Source organism: Polypterus senegalus, chromosome 12 (genome assembly GCF_016835505.1).
Source record: "Polypterus senegalus isolate Bchr_013 chromosome 12, ASM1683550v1, whole genome shotgun sequence".
Taxonomy (NCBI): domain Eukaryota; kingdom Metazoa; phylum Chordata; class Cladistia; order Polypteriformes; family Polypteridae; genus Polypterus; species Polypterus senegalus.
In genome coordinates this window covers 111,614,444-111,636,502 of record NC_053165.1, presented here as the reverse complement: position 1 = coordinate 111,636,502, position 22,059 = coordinate 111,614,444, and the positions used below count along the sequence as shown (strand labels likewise).

Here is a 22,059-nt window from a genome sequence, read left to right as displayed (position 1 = left end):
AAGGAAAACTAGATGTGGAATTTTTCCCACTTTAATATATTTCTTTTTCTGTTGATTAATTGTAAAGTATGCAGTTGTAACTATTGTTAAAGATATAAATCATCATACATTAATTCAAAACTATTATTATTTTAGAAAACAATTGGTAAAATATTTAATTTGCTTAATGTCAGCCTTATTTTACACCCCCTTCAAATAAGCTGTTTGAAAATCTTACTGATGACTGAAGTTGTTGGTTTTCAGTACTCATTATAATTCATAATATGACCAAAAAATAAAAACTACCTACATCAGGAAAGACTATATCATAAATATGTATTTTCTCTTTGTTTTGAATGTCTTGCAAAGCATTCTGGTGGCCAAATGAACTTGAAATATATTTTACCACTGATGTCTGAGCCATTTTAAGATTCTGACGGATGATGGAAGCTCAAACAGAAACAACAGGAGTCTGCAAGACTAAAACAAACAGTCATGTTCCCAGAAATATCTCTGACAGAGCAGAAGGGTGAGAGAGAGTCTAGCGACTCTGCCGAATTAAGCAAGCAGAACATGGAAAAAAAAAGCTGTCCAGGTTCTTCCCTGCATTTTTTCAAATGCTATCAATTTAGTGAGGGTCATCATTTTTAGCATAGTGTGTGTAATTACTTGGATGAATATCCAATATTGGTATTTTACATATTAGGTTTATGAGGACAAGCACTGAGAAAGACAAATAGCACAAAAAAGAAGCAACAGACAGTTATTTCAAAATTAATATTAAGTGACTGATATTTTTCTCTTAAAAGCATAGCTGTCAAAATTGACTGGCTCCCTTAGTTTAGTTTTCCCTTTGAAGAAAATCAAAGTGATCTTGCTTCACTAAACATTATAGTTCCCAACAATAATCAAAAAGAATACCACTAATTTTGTCAGTCAGTCCATCGACTGTTTTGTATTGTGTAGTATGGTGTCCCATGACCCTGGATTCATGGAGGGCTGTTTTGTCATTTTAATTATTACATTCCCATTGTAAAGTCTTTTATATTCTGTTCAATATACAGTACATAACTGCAGCTAATGTGTGACGCAAGAATAATTAAGTCTGTAAAGCAGGTACTCTTTAAAAAGTGTCAAGCTCAGATTTTGGTATCAAATGAGTGTTTCTTTAGCCTAGATTTAAATGTCTGAACTAAATGAACTATATTCTTGTTTATAATCATTTTTAAAATGATAATGAAATATGTGAAACTGCTTTAAGACATCATTTAAATCAGTCAAAAATACAGTAAATAGACTGAAATGTTATTGTGGATAATCCTAGAACATACAGTATTTAATCTAAAACAAAAAAAATGTCATTCGGTAGTTACTATCAAAAAGACACTAATGTATTGGTGTTCTTAGAAAATGGTGGTTCAGATAGAAAGTTTAGGCTTTCTTGATTATTTTCTAAAAGGCTTATTACCATAGAGTGGAAATTTGTGAAAGGAAACTTTTGAAACCTAGGGCTTTCCACTACATACATTTCTTTCTTTCTTTAAAATATTTTATGTTTTATCATTTACAACATTTTGTTGTTATACACACTTGCACTTCAGAACAGTTTTATAAAGCATTCACACAAGAAATGCAGCAAATTTATTGTTGTGTGTAATGTACAGGCCATGAAGGTTAGATACTGTAAGCAAGACGGACGAATTAGCTTGGAAAAATAATATATGTTGCTAATCGTAGATGGTGCTGTTTTGTATATTTACATAAGCTAAAAACAAATTTATAAAGTAGCTCATCACAAAGAACATAGCAATGTACTAACTTGTGGATATAAGTATACGAAAATACATAAACATTGGATTCTTCTGAGTTTTGATTTAAGATTTATGAATAATTGAGTGTTGAAAAGATTATTCTTAATTCTTCTTTAATCCCTCTTTTTATAGAACACACACAATGGTAATTTTTTTATTTTCAATCTTGATTTTTTTAGATTATGTACATTTATTAATAGATGTGCCTTTCAAAAGGTCAAAGGGCACCTGAAAACATAATTCTTTTAGAGAGAATTTTGACACCCATATGTCCATTTCTCAGGAATATTCTTTCTAACTACCTCTTGTTATACCCAAGCCTAACATTTTTGTATGTTCCTGCAACTGATTGATCTTCTGTACTGGGGTTATGATAGCCCCTTCATCTCAACCTGCAATTAGGCATTTCAAAAATTTAGTACCATGTTCCCTGCTAAGCAAACAACAGTACAATAGATAAAAAAAATATATATTTATGGAATTAGACATGTATTGTAACATTCTCTCAAGCCGCTTGTTGTCCTTAGCAAAAATACTATCATATGAAACAGTGACAGTGAAGTTTTAAACACTATAAATAACTTCTACTCATCTATTTTTGAAACCCTCTATTTGCACGGACACAGGAAGCTAGAGCCTGCCATCCCAGTAGTATCTGGCACATGGCAGGAATAAGCTCTCGGCTGCAAATGATCTGAATTCTAGACACGCTTACACATGCACACACATCCATTTGCATATAGTGGACCAATTTAGAATCACCAAACAGCTTTTGGCATATGGAAATAAATGTAATAAAGAAGACTTAATATTATGAGCCTTAATATTGAATTCTTCATTTTGAAAGATCATTATATTTAAGTTTTAATATATAAATGTGCCCTCAATACTGAATCTTAAAATATCTAAAAATGAAACTGAAATGATAATCTGATTATAACAGCCAAAAGAGGTAATTTTTTAGCACTTTTACATTATTTACAGTATGTGTATCTCATGAGTGTGGGGTAATGAAGTATCTGATCTGAGATTTTTTCATGTAAGGAATCATAAATTTCAAGTTAAGGTTGTTATACTCACTAATTATGGCACAAAAGAATGACCATATGTTGATCAGTACATGCAAATAAAAACATCACAATTCTCCATCTATGTGACATTAATGGCTCTATAAACCTGTAACTTACTTGTTTTCTGTGTCCTCTTCCATTTTCTGTAAACCTTGGAGCATAGTTTCAATTTATTTTATTAGAGAATTACCATGATTTAGATAGATTATCTAGGGCCATGTACTTTATTCCTTCAATGAGATTGAGTTTTGGGTAAATACTCCACATGTATTTTGTCTTCCTGGTTTTTGTTCTCTATACATCTATTAGATGTGCTAGTATAGTTCTCATTTTTTGAAGAGGATTTCCTTCTTGCGTTAATATTTGTTAATCATTTTTCAACTTATTACTATAAGTTCTGTGGCAAAACTGCATGTGTAAGTGAATATTTGGAAAAGTGAATGGTATACGCTATGAATCTACCTTGCAAGATAAATAATGAAAGCAGTTATCTTGGGCAGAATATTATTTTAATATTTATTAAATATGACGTTTTCATTTGACTATATGAGCAATTACTGTATTAAGGAAGAATTTCCTCAAGTGTCAAAACCATCAGTCTTGTTAAACCTTTTTTCAGTATTTTATGAACAAGCTTGAACCTGGGCAAAAAAAAATCCAGTAGTGTGTAAAATAAAAGTGAACAGAATGCTGAAATCCCCTCATAGCGCTTTCAAAGGAAAATTGTTCAACAAGTGTAAACTCTTGCAGTAGTGTTTGGATTAATGCATTAACTATAAATATGCTAATCAATTTAAAAAATATTTTCAGTGTGTATGTATGTGTTAGTGATTATTGTGTGTGTTTCTGTAAGAGTCCATCCATCCATTATCCAACCTGCTATATCCTAACTACAGGGTCACGGGGGTCTGCTGGAACCAATCCCAGCCAACACAGGGCGCAAGGCAGGAAACAAACTCTGGGCAGGGCGCCAGCCCACCACAGTCTGTAAGAGTATATATCTAAGATGTCATTTGTTTTTGTCAGCGTGCAGTGAAACAGCTTCTCTTTACTGGTTAATGAGGTTTAGTTTGTTGTGGACATAATTTTAGTTATCAGACCAGACCAAGGATGGTGGCAGTTTTTGCAAGAGTAGTACACTCCGCAGTACACTTTTTTAAAGAAAGCAAATGACTTTAAAATATTGTATTTTGGATGAACTACAGGTGGATCTCAGGTTATGGTATTTTTTTTTTTTAAATTCCCAAGTGCTGGGTATGTATTGTGAATAAAGGGACACCCTAACTACAGTATATGACCACTATCCTATGACAATTTTCTTTGTTTTAAGTTTTATCTTTCATTTCATTTCCCTTCTAATGTTATTGTTACTTTGAGAACTAAACGTGAAGTGTAATTCCAGTGTAATGGTTACATAAGGCTATAAAATGTGAACTATACAATTGTGTTTGAAGTATCACCGCATTAGTACCAGCAAAGCACAGTGACAGCTTATTGTGAAAGATGAATTATCATATCTTAATTTATGAACACTAATATCATTAGCTACACATCCAAACTCTACTGTATTATTTTTATTTTGTGATTTATAGGTGGTGAGATAAGTAAAATCCTCAAAATATAAGTGGTTTAGGAGACATCCAGGTCATGATCCTGAGGTAAAACCTTATATCTTCTGGGGCAGGAGTGAGAATGTGTGAACAATTTAGTAGTGGACAAACAGCAGTGGCCAGATCAACATGGGAGTACTGTAGAGAGGCAAGGATACACGGTGTTTTATGAGGGAGGGTACCAGATTTAAAGTAGCCTTCTGTTTTCACTAGTACCCCATGAGGTTTTGTTTTACTTTATATTTCAAAAAATAAATAAAGAGCGGTAGATCATCTTGAGACTTTGTGAATGGAGTGATTGCGAATGGATGGATAGTAATAATAAAACATTTTATTTATGTAGCGCCTTTCCCATGCTCAAGTCTAGTCTAAGGACAAAAACATTTCAGAAGATTTCAGCCATGAAGTACTGACATTAATCAGCAAGCCATTTTATATTACCAGACAGTCATGACAGAATGCTAGAAACAGCCAAAAAGTGCTTTGAGGAAACTACATCAAAATAAGTCATACTGTATAATTTTCAAAAATACACTTGTTTTTTATCCTGTTCATAGCCACTTTATAGTAACAGAGAAAATAGTTAAAGGCATCACAGTTTTCTGAGCTGTATATGGAAGAATTTTGTACTGTCATTGTGACACCATGGTTCACATTTTGCTTATCTATATGATGTTTTGTACATTCTCCCTGTATCCAAGTGGATTTTTGTCTTGGGTACTCTGATTATCTCCCTTATCCCAAAACTGAGTGTTTGGATGATTGGCAATGCTAGATTAGCGGGCTATTTTTAGGTGTGGATGTGCCCAGAAATGGACTGTAACCCCACCCGGGACTGGATTCTACTTTGCCCCGAGTGCTGCACTAGACTCCATCTCCTCACATCCCTGAATTGGATTGAGCAGATTCAAATATTAAGGGATGGAAGAATTTTTCATTATGAGCAACATCTGTTGGACACATCTGAAGAACTGAAAACTAGACGTTGTGATTAAATAAAAGTGAACTGAACTACGGCATTAGTAATGTAGCAGTAGAATACTGGAAAATATTAAAAAAAAATGTCATTTAATCCTCAGCACGGCATAGTTGTTCGTTATTTTAAAAATTGGGTGTGATTGAATGTGTCCTTTAGGGTAAGGTGTGATCACTCAATTAATTAATGATCAGTCTTACCTTCTGCAATACTGGGAATTCAAATAATCAACAAGACACCCTCCCTGTGAAAGCCAAGTTAAATGTAGGTTGAGTGAGGGATTCTGTACAATTTATGAACAAAATTCATGAACAAGGTTCATAAATTAAGTGCGCTTTCTTTTGTTTTCAGAGCTTGTGTCCTTCATTGCCTTGATCACACCTTCTGGTGTTTGGCAGTACTGCAGTTTCTCTTTGAGTTTTTTTACACACATAGTGTCCTCGGCTTCTAGCAAAATGATGCATTCTGGGTTGACTGATGATCAGTCCAACCCTGTTGATAGCAGGGTGAATGCGTGGCCTCTCATATACTGTCTTCCTCTGCTCGGGCTGTTGCTGTCCTTAGCAAGGTTTGGACTAATGGCACCTCTGGTCCAACTCCTGTTACAAACTGTATTCCAATTTTTCTGTACAGCTCTTTTAGAGTAGGTTTGTTTTAAACTTTGTTGCAACATCACTCTCAGCACTGATGTGTCTTCTATACAGCAGAAGTTAAGGCCGGGATGAGCATTGAGATGATAGTGGGAAGCAATGACTTATAGTCTTACAAGATTTTTAATGAAAGGAATAGCGGTCTTACCATTCATTTCCTGGGTGCACGTACACTCTTACAAATAAGGGTGCTTGAGCAGTTCTTGAGAGAGATGCTATAGGGAAATCATTTTAGGTTCCCAAAAGACCCATCCTCCTTGAAGGTTCTAGAACTGTAACAGGCTCCAAACAGTGAATAACCAAGAATAGATGGTAACAGATTTGTGAAATACCAGTGAGTCATAATTTGAAAAGGACACTCGCTGCATACATCCAGTTACACAGGATAAGTACAGGTTTTCTTAATCTGTTAGCGTCCTGCAGTCCCCCATACATTAAAGATTTTAGTTTTTTTCTATATAATGGAATGTTTTTCAACCATTTTCATATGCAAGGAAGTTATTCCACAATGAAACGGTGATTGGTCAAGCAATGGAGTTGCAAGGAACCATGCAACATAGTAAAGAATCATATAGTGCCATTAAACAACCATTATTTTTAAGAGTGTAAGCCCATCCTCTTGATTGACCATTGGTGCAAAGTTCTGCCTATCAAAGTTATTCATCTTTGATTTATGATCCTTTGTTCATAAACTGGGCATCCAGCTCATGCCTTTGAGAGATGGCCCTGGATGTTACATCGTCTGGTATCGATCATCTTATCAGATAAGGTACAAAGCTGCATTCCTATGAGTGGCCCCATCATGGGGACTAAGACTTTGTAGCTGGCAATAAGAGTGTCTGGCCCTGGGTTTTAAACCAGGACCTGTGTTCTAACCATAGCAAATGAATAGATAATGTCAGTCTGACCCACACTTTTTACTAGGTATCCTACATATTTTAAATGGGGTTGACCTTTGCTGAAGTGGACCCCATACCCCTATCATATTTGTAATTAAAACATTGCTTTGTGGCCATTGAAGCTAGATTGACTGGTAAGTCTACACTTTGTGCCATATGTGTGAATTGTAGCAGTTATTCTAGCTCATTTTCAAGCTGACCATATACAGTGGAACCTCAGTTCACGACCATAATTCGTTCCAAAACTCTGGTCGTAAAACCGATTTGGTCGTGAACCAAAGTAATTTCCCCAATAGGATTTTATGTAAATACAATTAGTCCGTTCCAGACCGTACAAACTGTATGTAAATATATATTCTTTTAAGATTTTTAAGCACAAATATAGTTAATTATACCATAGAATGCACAGTGTAATAGTAAACTATGTGTAAAAACATTAAATAACACTGAAAAAACCTTGAATAACAGTGAAAACTAACACTGCAATAATTCGCGCTATAGAGCTACGAGCTGCTCGCTAAAAACACTTTTTTTAATGAGTTTTAAGAACAGGGAAAAAAATGAACATTTGAAAAATCCATAATTTAATAAACCACCAAGAAAAGTAACATTGCAACAATGCACGCTAAGAGCCGTTTGCTGTAAACAGAAGTGAAGGGGAGGTTAAAATCCCATAGAAAAAAGTCTTCATTAAATACAACGAGGTTAAAACAATGCTAGGATCTGTCTCTTTAAAAACAAGCCTGGTCCATTCTTTAACTGCCTTCTCCGCCTTATGCGTCCAGCCGTCTCTCTCTCTCACTCGCGCGTCTGTCTGTGTGTGTGTGTGTGTGTGTGTGTGTGTGTGTGTGTGTCTCTCTCACACGTGTCTGTGCATGTATGTCTCTCTCACGTGTGTGTGTGTGTCTCTCGTTCGCTGCGCAGGGAATGCACAGGGAGAGACTGAACACGTGCGGAAATCATCGGCGCGCACAAACCGAAAGGGAAACTGGCTTGTTCGTATACCGAGTTTGTGGTCATAAACAGATGCAAAGGTTTGGCAAACTTTTTGGTCGTAAACCGATTTGTACGTGTTCCGAGATGTTTGTAAACCGAGGTTCCACTGTACTGGCACTGTTACGAGGGCAAGTGGTTTGAAAATACTGGCAATGTTAGCAAAAAGAGAAGTTTCAAAGAAAGAGCATTCATGGAGCTGCTTGCTGCATTGTCAGCTATGCAATTGAAAGTAACGCATCTTTTTGTATTTCTTTTTCATTGTAATTTCTGAATGATAGTAGTCTATTTTCCTTGAAATCTAAATATGAAAAGAATGCTATCATTAATATTTAGTATCTAAAATGACCTTTCTCTTGGTATTGTTCTGTCATGTAACTCTGGTGTTGTGTTGTTTGTGTACGTGATTTTTAAAGCTGATTTTTTTGAAATTCATAGTTTAAAAATAAAGATTTCCATCTTTAAAAATATATGCAAAACTCAAGACCTATAATTTACAAAATCCAAACTAAGGAAAGGAAACACCTAGAAAGCAAGGAATGTAAAAGCAAAATCACATGCCCTATAAATAGTTGACATGCCAGCTAAAAGGGCATTAATTACCAAAATGGCCAATTAAAGAAATTAAGAAAATATCAGACCTTCAGATTTGCTTTCCAGGAAATTGAGGTTCTAAGGTTATAGGACAAAGTTGAGCAATAAATTGGAATAATGAAATAATTGCAATATAAGTAGAGGAAATTGACAGATAAAACAATTGAAAAGTCAGGGAATGAGATATCCAAGTGAAAATCATTAAAATGTGCATAATAAAAGAAGAAACAACTATTATAAATGGCTTGTATATATGGATTTTAAAATACATTTGTTTTAGGCCCCAGATGCACTAAAAAGAAACAAAATAAATTATTATTTTTAAACATTTAGTGAATCTAAAGAAGCAAATGGGAGCACCTGGTCACTGGAACATGCAGATGTTGCCCTCAAGAACAGACATGCAATGAAGCTCCATTAATTACACTTTATAGACCAATGTGTTTTACTCCTATGTAGATTTTGGACAAGAATTAGACTATTAGAGCACCCAAAACAATATTTTGAATGATATCCCATCTAGGTTTATAAGGAGAAGACTCTGATTGTTTTAATGAGAATGTAGTTTTTTTTGCTTGGCCTTTCAGGAATCCATTGATAGGTTTTCACACCAAAGATTAATTATATGGCAAGAAACTGTTACAAAATGTGATTGCAAGCTGGCTAACGAGAAAAGAAAAGAATATTCCTCATAATGTTTTGTCTTAAGCCTTTTATGAAATTGTGTTAATTATGTTACTTTTTCAAGTTTATATTCATCTGTATCAACTCAGAAGGATAACAAAAACTTGTGAAATCTGCAGATGGCACCAAAATCGACGAAATAGCAACAACTGAGGAATTAACAAAAACACTTCAGAAAAGCTAATACTTTCTGAAATTGGACATACATAAAATGTGATTTGGTATAAGTACAAAGTGCTACCTGCAGGAAGAAGATACATAAATTATAAAACAAAATGATTATTATGACATGCAAAAAGTAAACCAGATTTGTAAGTTTATATTGCCACAACATTCTCATCCTTTGGATAATGTGCTAAGGCTATTATTAGATTATATTATGTGAAATGTTCCATATAAATTAATTGATGGTATGCTTAAACTAAGTAACTACTTGAAACACCTGAGGGTATCATTTACTGTACTGTAACAGTTGTGCCACTGTTCTTCCAAATATAGATATTGTGGTGCATTTTTATTGCTTCTTTAGTGGACATGCAAGTTTCATTTTCATTGTACACATTGGCTACCACTATTATGAAGTAGCTGTATATAAAAAAAAAAAAGTGTGTTGATAGGCTTGTATGAGATGTGTCAATTCCCATATTGTTTATTTGGAAGCTTCCAGAATTGCTATTTATTACACCAGCAATATAGAGAGATGCATAATGACAGAAACTGAACTGGTAGTTTCCATCTTATATGCCATCTTTGTTGCATTTTGTCATGTTCTGCCTGTTGTAACACATGTGCATGGGAAACAGCTTGAAGGCTTGGGTGACGGTAATTCTCCGCCAAGACAAGAGGTGGCACTGTTTACTAACAACCACTCTTCTTCCCCTTCTGTATGATTGACACTGTATGTCATCTCCGGAGTTCATCCACCTGGACTTGCCTTTTCCTTCCAGAGTGTTTTAAATACGGAAGAGCCGCTATCCTAACTAGTCAACCTTAGGCAGAAGTCGGGATGACTCAATTTAGCTTTCTAACCTGTGTTTTCTTTATATTTAATATTGAGAATTATACAGGAGGTAAACTCTGCCAAGCAAATTACCAAGATGGTCACCTGTTACCTACTAGTAAATACCCTCCCCAACCTCCTCACCCGGCTGGCCTGGAGAAAGGAACATAAATACCTAGACTCATTTCACAAGTCGAGCGTGAGGAACAGTCCTCTGATCGCCACAAGTCCTGTCCTGGATATGACTCCAACCTGTCATGACACAAAATCAGTTGTGCGACCCAAGGAGAAGCACACAACTCCTCCCTGCAGTTTTAAGTGGGGGGAGCTAGGGCATACCATTCTCAACTACTTCCATTTTGGCGGGCGCTTAGACTACAGCTGGGCACGAGGAGAGAGGTACTGTTTTTTTTGCTAATCCTCTGTCTCTTCCTCACAATGAAGTGGTGGTTGTTAATTGGCATAGAGTTGCTGCACTCATTAATTCCAGTAGGAACATTTCTATTGTTGCTTGCTTCTATGTCCTTCCATGACAGTGGGACCAGTTTAACCTGAATACATGTGGAAACTCGATTTTGCAGGTCCGGCCATTGTATCATTACTTATAAAGGCGACACTAAACAGATCAGGATGGCTGTTATGCATAATTCCTCCTTTTGAGGTGATCCTCAGATGGGACTGGTTGGAAAGGAAAAGCAGAATGATCTCCACCGCCTCTTCTGAAACACTGGGCCTGGTCATTGATGGCAAAACCCCATCATAAGTTGTTTCCACATCGCATTTGCAATCGGTGGTTGAGCAGAGTGACGTAGCAACTCAGGGGGATGAGAGCGATATCCGAGCATCTCACGCTGATATCTCTATGGAGACAGAGGGCAAACCATCATGAACTGCTACTCCACCCTGTGAAGTCACTACTGAACCTCTTGCCGCTTTGCATTGCCAATTCCGGCAAACTCCAACTTCAAAGGGAGCGGTGGAACAGCGAGTCTCTGAAGTTTGCCTTAAAAGCGGTCACTCTGATCAATGGGAACCATGCCAGTAATCCCATGCCACATGGCCCCCACTTTGTGTTGAAAAATAATTTACTTTATCGAGTGGCCGAATATGAGGGTGAAGTGAGGTCGTTGTTGCTAGTTCTGTGAACTTTCTGGTGTCAGGTTTGTGAGCTAGTGCACACCCACCTCTTAGGCGCCCACTTATGTGCCAGAAAGACACTGTAGAGAATTAAACCCCATTTCTTTTGGCCAGTGAATGAGGAGGTTTGTTGCTTTTGTGCTTCATCCTGAATGCCAATTGAGGCAGATTTCTCAGAAGGACCATACTCCTCTCATTACTGTCCCAATCATAGACGTTCCTTTTAAGTGACTGGGGGTTGATATTGTAGGACCCCTTGAACACTCGGCCAGAGGACATAAATATATTCTTTTCATAGTGGATTATGCTACTCGATATCCTGAAGTCATCCCTTTGTAAGTGGCTAATACTAAAACTATGGCACTGAAACTTCTTTAAGGAAGTCCTAACGGACCAAGGGAAGCCATTTATTTTGGATACATTCAGGGAGGTTGCTTTACTTTGAACTAAGCATTTAAAAACCTCAGTATATCACCCTCAAGCTGATGGTTTAGTGGAGTTTTACCAGACCCCCAAACAAATGTTACATAGGGTGGGGTCAGTATGGATCAACAAAAATGGGATCTGTTAATCTCTCTCATGTTGTTTGCTTATTGGGAGGTACTGCAAGCCTCTACTGGCTTCTCTATTATAATATGGTTGACAACCCCAAGGACTATTGGACATCCTAAAAGAAGGTTGGGATGAAAAACCCCTTCCACTAACATTCTTGAGTATAATGCTCAATTACATTATAGATTTACTAAAACTCAGCCAATCTTAAAAGTAAACATTGAATATGCATCATTGAAGATTGAACGTACATCATGTTGTTGATGACAAATTCTGACCCTACCATCCAAAAGTCGCTGCAAAAATCAAGATTTATCTGTCCTGCTAATGTTTTCCCAGTCTTCTGTTGCCCAGTTTTGCTGAGCCTATGTGAAATGTAACCTCAGTTGCCTGTTCTTAGCTGACAGGAGTGGCACCAGGTGTGATCTCCTGCTGTTGTAATCCATCAGCTTCAAGGTTCAGTATGTTGTGCTTTCAGAGATGGTCTTCTGCATACCTTGGTTGTAATGAGTGGCTATTTCGGCTACTGTTGCCTCTAACCAAACTGGCCATTCTCCTCTGACCTTTGGCATCAACAAGGTATTTTTGCCTTGAGAACTGACACTAACTGGATATTTTCCCTTTTTCGGACCATTCTCTGTAAATCCTAAAGATAGTTGTGCATGAAAATCTCAGTAAATCAGCAGTTTCTGAAATACTCTGTGCAGCCCGTCTGGCACCAACAATCATGCCACGTTCAAAGTTACTTAAATCACCTAACTTCCTGATTTTGATGCTTGGTTTAAACTTCAGCAGGTCATCTTGACAATGTCTACATACCTAAATGCATTGAGTTGCTGCCTTGTGATTGGCTGATTGTTTTAACAAGCAGTTGAAGAAGTGTATCTAATGAGGTGGTCGGTGAGTCTACAGTATACAGTATTCCTAAATGTAAGAAATACTATAATATATTAAACATATCTAGTAACTAATAACTTGACAGGTCACTGTTAACAGAAACAATTGTAACAATTGAACAGTACTGAAAAATTTGCAAAACCAGGCAAGGAAAAGAAATATAAACGTATGCCAGGGAGAAACCCTGGCTAAAACATAACACAAAGTCCTATGTCCTTTGCAGAATTTTTTGTTGGAGTGATTTTTGTTGATACTTATTGAAGGAATATTTGCTGGAATATAGCATTTCGGAAGTCACCATTACATCTAACTGTTCACCATATGGCCTAGAGGGCTCTCCAGGTCCCTTAGGATAACTTATATATTCCTCTGTAATATTATTATTGCTCTGTAATATACTGCCCAGTGTGATATGGTCACAAAATACACTGCATCTACATAATATGCACTTTCCAAATACAGTGGAACCTCGGTTTGCAAGCATAATTCGTTCCGGAAACTTGCTCACAATCCAAAGCACTTGTATATCAAAGCGAATTTCCCCATGAGAAATAATGGAAACTCAGATGATTCGTTCCACAACCCGAAACTATTCATATAAAAATGATTAATACAAAATATAAAGTAAAAATACATAAAACAAATTAACTTGCACTTTACCTTTGAAAAGAATCATGGCTGGTGTTAGTGAGTTTCTAGACTCTTGTGGGATTTCACCCAACAGGACGACAGGTGGAAGGGCGCCCCGAAGCAGCTGCAGGCTCCAAGCGCTGTAGCAGTTCGCCGTAAAAGCGAATCCGAAAAGATCGCGGACATGCTACATGCTCCTGCCGTTGATGGGTAATACAGGAACATTATAAATGCGCAGGGCACAGTATTACTTGGCCACTAATCTGGCCCCGACCCTGCCTGACTGCTGTGTCTGTGTATAGTTAGTGGCAGATCCTGCTACAATAAATAACCGTGCTGTTCCTGTTTCAAGCTGAATAAAGCTGGTGTCGCTAAAATACTGAGACTCGGCTTCGTGTTTTGGGGTGCAAGACAGGGACTCACACGTTAGGCCGGGGTTATACTTCACGCGACGCATGCTGCAGTGGCTGCTCCTGCTACGCAAGCGTTGTACTGTTTATACTTGCGTGCATACTTTACGTAAGTCTGGAGGAATCCACCAGGTATCAGTGCAAGATATTATCATGGTGAGAACAGGTTCGGCTTCGCTGTGTTGTGAATTGCCTGGAACAGCCATTAAATTTCGATGACACCTTACCGCAATATCTCTGAAAAGGATGTTTAATGATTAAATCCATCAGTCCTGGGATTTGTCCATTTCAGCTAGCATTGGCCACGAGGCAGAAACAATCCCTGGATGAGGCATCGGCTCATTACAAGGTGAATACAAGCACACACATACACACTGGCATCATTTTAGTGTCACAAAATCTGCATATCTTTGGATGGAAACCGGAGCACACTGTGGAAACCCAGCAGGAAGACATGTACACTCTAGGCAGGGAATATCAGTGATGGGACCCCTGCAAGACAGCAGCGCTAATGCTCCGCCACAGTGTCACCCCCATGTGTGTAATTATTAACAGTATTCATTATTTAAACAAAATTACCGATTTATCTGTAAAATGTAATATACATACTTCAATGCATTTCATCATGAAAGTGATATCAAGTATAAATCTAAGGATTCTAAATGTGCAAAGAGTTGGAATATCATGCATTTAATGTGCTTAGTGTGACGATCTATTGCTGTTTGCTGCTGCTGTCAGGACCAGAGGAAGTTCTAGAAAAAAAGGTGGCACAGAAGACGGTATGTGAGAATTTTAAAATGTATTGTGTCATTATGATCGGGAATATGCAACGCTTAAATATAAAAGCACCACGAATGCATTTGTATGTCGGCATTTAGGTTCATCACATCGAACCATTTATTAACCATCGAAGTGCACACACCGATCTCGTGGGATCCGCAAAGCGGCTTTCTGTCACATGTAGATAGTAACCAGAGACTCTGACGTCACATTCCAACTTTTAGCACACTGCACCGCCATCACGTTAATTTCTGAGGACCTGCTCAGAGGACGCATCAAATGAACGCTGGAAACACGTGGCAGCCATGATGCGGGCACATACGCTTTCTGAGCATGAAGTATAAACAAGCCCTTACAATACACACACACGTCGTCACCATGCTATAGTAAACAGTATATGCTCGTACGGATGTTGACTATATGAGTGTGGCACGCCGACTCAGACGGAGAATGGGAGATGATTACCCACAATCCCTCAGCGAGAGAGAGAAGAACCATCAGCTCAGTTGTGATCACGTGACGCTTGGCAGACAAAGCGTATATGTACTACTTGTATTGCAAGACATCGCTCATTTATCAAGTCCATCCATTTTCCAACCTGCTATATCCTAACTACAGGGTCACGGGGGTCTGCTGGAGCCAATCCCAGCCAACACAGGATGCAAGGCAGGAAACAAACCCTGGGCAGGGCACCAGCCCACCACAGCGTTTATCAGGTCAAAATTTATAAAAAAATTTAGCTTGTCTTGCAAAACACTCGCAAACCAAGTTACTCGCAATCCAAAGTTCCACTGTACTGTATTTAGGGCTAGTTTATGTATGTACACAGTAGAAATCCTGCATACAATTGTACTCCCTGTATACTGTACAGCATGGTGTCGACAGATATTGTTAAAAGATGTGAAATTGGTGACTGTCCAGAGTACAAGAATCAAGTTTTGTAAGTGTTGGATTTAAGCAAGTAAAACACAAGTCAGTGCTAACATACCATTTCTCTAGCTACTGCATGGATGTCATTTTTACCCCACTTTAGCTATTCTGGTTTTATGCTTAAAATAAAGCTAATCCTTGGTCTTAAGTTTTTGGAAGAGAACCGCATCTACCACCAACAACTTGCATTTCTGCTACTGGACACATTATTAAATCTAAAATGTGATCTGAGCAGAGACCTGCTACCTACTATGATTGTAGATTTTTTGTTTTAGTGGGTTTACATTTACTGGGACAAAGACTGTCAAATCCCATGTGTCACATTAAAGCTTTCTGGCTTATGGCAAGATTCAGGTAGAACAAAAATGGAACAGGAATACAGATATACACTATAAGAGAGTTCATTCCTGAAGAGTTGAAAGAAGCTACAGTACATCAGCAATAGCGGAGTCGTGAAGAAACATTTGTGCACTTTCTATTTTTAAAACAATTCAAAATCAAAGACTTTGCCCTTCCACATATGGATGTCTCTGGGACTCTGACAGATAACAGACCCATTCAGCAGTTACTGCGACACTCATTTCAAAAGGCTCTTTTGATTTAAGTGGACTATATTATGTTATTGGTACAAGTCACATAATAGACAAGGTGTAATCACTGGCTAGGGAATTTTTCCATTTAACAAAAAACTGATGTTAGAATCAAGTAAATTCTAGTCCTTGTTAAGAGCAGCATTCTAATACTGTTTGTCAATCTTTATTATGACTTACTAAATAATTGTTTCATGGTATGTGCAGAATCATAGACAGACTTATTGGGTTGGATGAGTGTTTGTTTTTGTATTTATGAGCAAATTCTTGGTCTTGTAAGATCACACTACATGCTTCACAAATCATGCTAATGGCAGTTTGGAGAATTACTACTGTTCAGTCACATTCTCCATTCTAAAATTAATAGTCTTTTGTTGATTCTCTGTTGTCATTATTTACTTGTATAGTTGTGCACGAGAGGTAGAGATGTATATTATCAATGGGTGTTGTGTACAAATGCAGACGTCATTTGTGGCATCAGAGATTTCTGTGAGTGCCGTGGGAGCTATGTTTTTATTATATGGTTGAGCATAAACCTTATTCTGTCTTCTCGTAATTGTCATGAATCATGTTTTTTGAGAAAATTTAAATGTATTTTTTGAACATGTACATGTTTATTTCTGCTTATTTATTCATTTAGTTATTTTGTTGGCAACACCATTTTGTATTCTGTGTTTGGCCGATTGCTGTCTTTTTGTGGTGGGCTTTAAATGGCTATAGTCATGTTGTATGTGGTTATTATTATTATTATGCCTGTTGATGGTCATGGGATATGGAGGTCATGTGATGCATTGTGTCGTCAAGCTCTGCCTATTTAAGAAGTGGTGCACAGCAGCTTATTGTATGAATATTGGGTCTGTTTTAAAAAAAATACGTTTGTGGTAGTTAAGAGGAGTCAACCCGAGGTAGTGTTAGGCCTTACTTTATTTTTTTAACTTTAGTTCTAATTTTTATTAAAAAGTAAATCTTTTTAACGACCGTGACTTGTTAGTCTGTATTCAATCTTAATGTCTGTTTGAATTCAGTTTTTTTTTCCAATTTCCAATTTCCTATTCATTTTATTTTTGTATAGCAATTTTCACTGAGTGCAGGTTCAGACTTCTGCACCAAGTCCACAGGTAAATGCAATTACAAACTTTACAAATTCCCAATTACATAATGCTTACTTAGTATGTAATGAATTTAAACATACTGTAATTAACATAAGTGAAATGTAACAATAACTGTCTATTAATGTAACTGTTGGACTATGGGTGGTTGACAGTGAATGAGAGGAAAACAGAAACTTCAGTCAGTAGCATCTCTGGAGAAAACGAACCTTTTGAGGGTCCAGAGTCAGTTACATCAGACAAGCCTGTCACAGCTGTCTGCCATCTGGTTGTCCCACCCCCAGATGTTCTATAGTAAAATCTGTGTTGGGCCATCTAATAAGTTGAAAGAATCTTTTCGTCTATTGATTGCAATACTTTCTATGGAAGCAGTTTGGAAGTAGAGCAGTGGCACTAAGGGCCATAGAAGGCTGCTGAGAAGAGAGACCGAACAGAGGAGAGTTTGTAATGGTTCACAGTTTTTGTATTTCTTGCATTTTTATATAATAACAGAGAGGTAATACACACAGTTAATCAGCAGCTCTAGTCAGGATATACTTTACTAAAGTAGTGAGCCTTCAGCCTGGAGTTTGTAGTGGCATCCCTTACATAAGCAGCCAGATCATTCCACAGCATTAGGACATTGTAAGTGAGAGCTCAACCTCCTACTGTTATTTTCTTAATCTTTGGAGTCTTTAGTTGGCTGGCATCTTCAGATCTTAATGTGTGCTCTTCTTTGTAAGGAATTATATTTTTAGGTTGGTAAGCATGGTCTTAGCCATTTAAGACTTTAAATGTTTAAGGAAAGATTTTAAAATCAACCCTAAGCTTAACTAAAAACCAGTGCAAGGACTTACGCACAGGAGTTTTGTGATCATACTTTATAGTTCTTATAAGGAACGATTCTTGGCAGCTCTATATTGAACTAACTGAGAGCTGTATATAGAATGGTTTAAGCAGCCCGGGAAAACCTCATGGCAGTAGTCAATCATACTAGAAGTAAATGCATGAATTCATTTCTCCGTGGCCTCCATATTTAGAAAGCATCTTTATTTTCCAGTATTTTAAGCTGAGAAAAAATAGGGTTTTACATAGTTTTTCTAATGTGTGTTTTAAAAGATACAGTAGTGTCAAAGATAATGTGCAGTGTTCTTATCTTTTAGTAGAAAATTATTTTTGTTCTATCAGTACAAAACTCAAGGCACTTCTATAAATAAAGAAACTGAAGACCTTCTCTTAATGAACTGACTGTGATAGAAAACTATATTTGATTAAGCAAAATAGGACTTTAGAATGTGCTGGGCCCCATTCCTCTATAGCATTCTTCATCGTACACTGCGATGAATTGCCATCTTAGTTTTTGTTTTTTTCTTGCAGTATCCACATTTCTGCTCAGTTTTACTTTCTACCCTTTTAAGCTCTAAGTTTAATTGAGTTATTAAGGGAGAGGGCAGGATATCAGGATCCTGTGCCCTGTTTTTCTGAAGGTAAGATTTAATTTAAAATCCATTTGGAGATATGAATCTCCGTCAGACTAGTGCAGGCTGTCTTTGTAATTGGAATTGATGGGATTTTTTTGCAGACTGCATTTAATGATTTTTTTTTTTCATTGTGTGTGGAGGATAAACATAATAATTGCGAGTCTCTTAATGGTGAACATTACTGACTCGAGCTGGTCTTTCACTACTAAGGGTTAAAATCTTGTGGAAATAAGCTGTGCCAGTTGCTGAAGGTATTCCTCAGCGTTCAGGAACCTCCAAGGCATTCTTTAAAAACAGTTGCTACCAAATAAAGCCTTGTCTTCTTGTATTTGTTCTGTTGTATAGCAAGCAAAGAATTTCTCTACCACATGCGACTCCCCTGCTTATGCAGATTAGCATCTTCTCAGTGAAGTGGATATTTAGTTACTAAAGTTGAAGAGATGGAGCTCAATATGTTTTGTTTCCGCAAAAACTAATTGTGGTTAATAGTACCTGTTAGAAAATATTTACTGAAATACACAATTAAAACTCTATACACAACTACAAAGCAAGGACTGTGTTTGCCATCCTCATCGTGAATCAGACATGTAAAATGCACAATAAACTCAGCCGCATTTTGTGATATGAGAGAAATATTTTGATAGGAGATACTACATACTGTTTAGAACAGAAAAGCACATCCTGTGGCATCCCAGAGACACATACTGGCAGACCTTCACACATTCTTTCTTCAGTCAGGCCAGTCAACACATCTAAAAAAGGAAATGCACTCTAGCTCTGCTATAGGAGGAATTACGGGTCAATTAGCCTTGGCCTGACAAACAAGCTGTGCACCAGGACAATCCTGCATATGCGGCTTGGTCAGAGTCGGAGGTTGAAGTTTAGTCGGCTGGGCTCATAATAATTAGCTGCAGTATGTCACCACTAAGGCTGACCCTCTGCTGTGTAAAGTGGGTTCAGAAAATGAAGGGCTAGATATGTTTTAGTAAGTGTAATGCATGGCCAACATCAGTGTACCATGTAAAGGCACAGAGCTTTTTAATGTCTTGTAAAGTTAATATTCTAAACATTTTTTTTCCTGTTAAAGGGTTAGTTGCTTTGTAGCTCGGCGGGACAGTAGTATTTAATATATAAGCACAACTGATCGTCTTTCTTAATTATATAATTCTTTTCTATTTTTACACATATGGCCCTGTGAGTTTGTGAAGTGTAGACCATGCCAAAAAAAGCAATGACATTCCCTTTGTTAATTTTGAACAGTGTTTATTCCTAATATTTACATAATTATTCCTTTGAGTACACATCTGTAGCTGCAGCACTGCTGCCTTATTTTTAAATGTTCATGAACGATTTTGCATGTTTTCTGGGCAAAATCTACATGCAGGTACAGTGTAGAACTGTTAAAGTAATTTGAAGACTAACCATTCCACAACTATGATGTACTAATAGCAAACCATACAACATTAGCATACATGAATCGCCACCTACAGTAAACACACAGAAAAACTGGGCAGTTTCAGTTTGATCAACATGAACAAATAATGACAATCTAGCGTTTATTTTAAATGGGATTGACTAGATGACAATGGAGGAGAGGTAAACAGAGACTCCTGGAAAAAATAAGTTCTGATGACTTGTGCCAGCCATTCTAGATTATCCAAGGTACGTGTTAGAGGATATTAAATTAAGATTTAATCCTTTCATTATTGATTCCTAGGCTCCTAGAACCTCTGGAGTCCCATTCCATAACCATAAGGGCAGAGTCAGTAACCGTTCAAATGACCATCAACTTGAGATGCAACATGAACAGCAAATCGGCGGCCCTGTTTAGGTTACTCTAGACTAAATTAGTAAGTGTTCATATCCAAAGGCAGGTGCTGTCTGTATCCTGGTACTCGGGTATTTCTGAATCCTCCCACATCCTGAAGAACTGCAGGTTAGATTAATTGGTAGCTTTGAACTGGACCCTGATGAATGAAGGTGGATGTGTGTACAAGTGTGCCTGATGCTACCATGATAAACTCCTGTACTGAAAAAGTAAAATGGTTTGGGGGGAAAATGAAATAATAGCAAAGAAAATTACTATTATGGGGGATTTACAAATGAATTTAGGTTTAATAAATCATATGTTTTCTGTAGTCTTGTCCATTTGAGTGAATAGTTACTCCTTGCCAAGTGGGGATTTTGTCTGCAACACATGACTATACCGTATTTTGCAATGAATAATGGTATATATTGTTATAATGGAACTAAATTTAAAAGTCAGAACCAGTAGAAGGTTGTTTTAAAGCTGCCTAATACTATTCAGGTGCTCGTTCTTTCTTTAAATGTATACCTACTACATACAGTATGTATGGAAAGGTATGAGGGTTAACAGGTATGGCTAGAACATTTACTTTTATTAAGACAATAAATGAAATGGAAAGTTAAAAAGAAGCAAATTTATTTCATCATCCACTTTGGATTGTTCTTGCACAGTAGTTTAAATTATTATTTATTAAATAATCTATTTATCTATCAATCCTTATGTTTTAATTTTTGTGAATCTTACTAGATACTGAGTAAAATTAAAGATTGGCCTGACCTGGCATCATTATCCTTAGCTCCTACCTTGCACGCATCGCTGGATTTTAAGTAATTTAACAAGCTATAATCAGTGATATGCATTCTGATCTACTGAGAGTATGCAAATATAATTTCCTCAATTGTTATCATCTTGTGCATTTGGTGCAGTTTAATACTTTGACTGTTGTACTGTATTTATTCAAAAGTCTGAAAGATGTGTAAGTAAACTCATTGTACTGTGCCTCTCAAAGTTCCAGTAGGTTCTGATTATACTGGTTAGTGTAATCCCTTTTATTTTAAAGGCTGTACCAGAAACGGGGCAAGCAGAGTGAGTCTTTATCTTATTATGAGAAAGCACTTGAGCTGACTGAGGACTGTGAGGTAGAATGTCATCGGCGCACTGCGTTGTATAAGGAGATGGCCGTTCTGGAGCAAGAAAATGGAAATCTCCACAGAGCAGTAGAGCACCTCCAGCAGGTAGTTTGTGTGTGTGTGTGTGTGTGTTTTAAGAGTCTGACTCTCTTGGCCTTAGTTTATTATTTATAATGTTACATTTTGTGGCTTGTACTTTTTTCAGGAAGTAAAGATTACCTAATGTTCCCTGTTGATTAAACTGTTTCTGTGAAAGAAAACGTGTTTGTATTGTTCTTAAGCTGAGCTGCATAGCCTATAAAGACAAATACTTTTAGTCCATGGACTCTTTTCCACATCCAAGACAATGGTGCAGTTACCA

At 37.1% G+C, this 22,059-nt stretch overlaps 1 protein-coding gene across 2 annotated transcripts in view; it reads left to right on the top strand.

The window, feature by feature from the left end:
• The window catches only part of LOC120541539 (tetratricopeptide repeat protein 23-like), an 82,733-nt gene that overhangs the window by 27,859 nt on the left and 32,815 nt on the right, over positions 1 to 22,059 (top strand). For both annotated transcript variants that reach the window (XM_039773264.1, XM_039773263.1), the window contains exon 6: positions 21,629 to 21,803. In XM_039773264.1, coding sequence (XP_039629198.1) covers positions 21,629 to 21,803 — 175 coding nt within the window. The remainder of the gene's footprint in view (positions 1 to 21,628; positions 21,804 to 22,059) is intronic.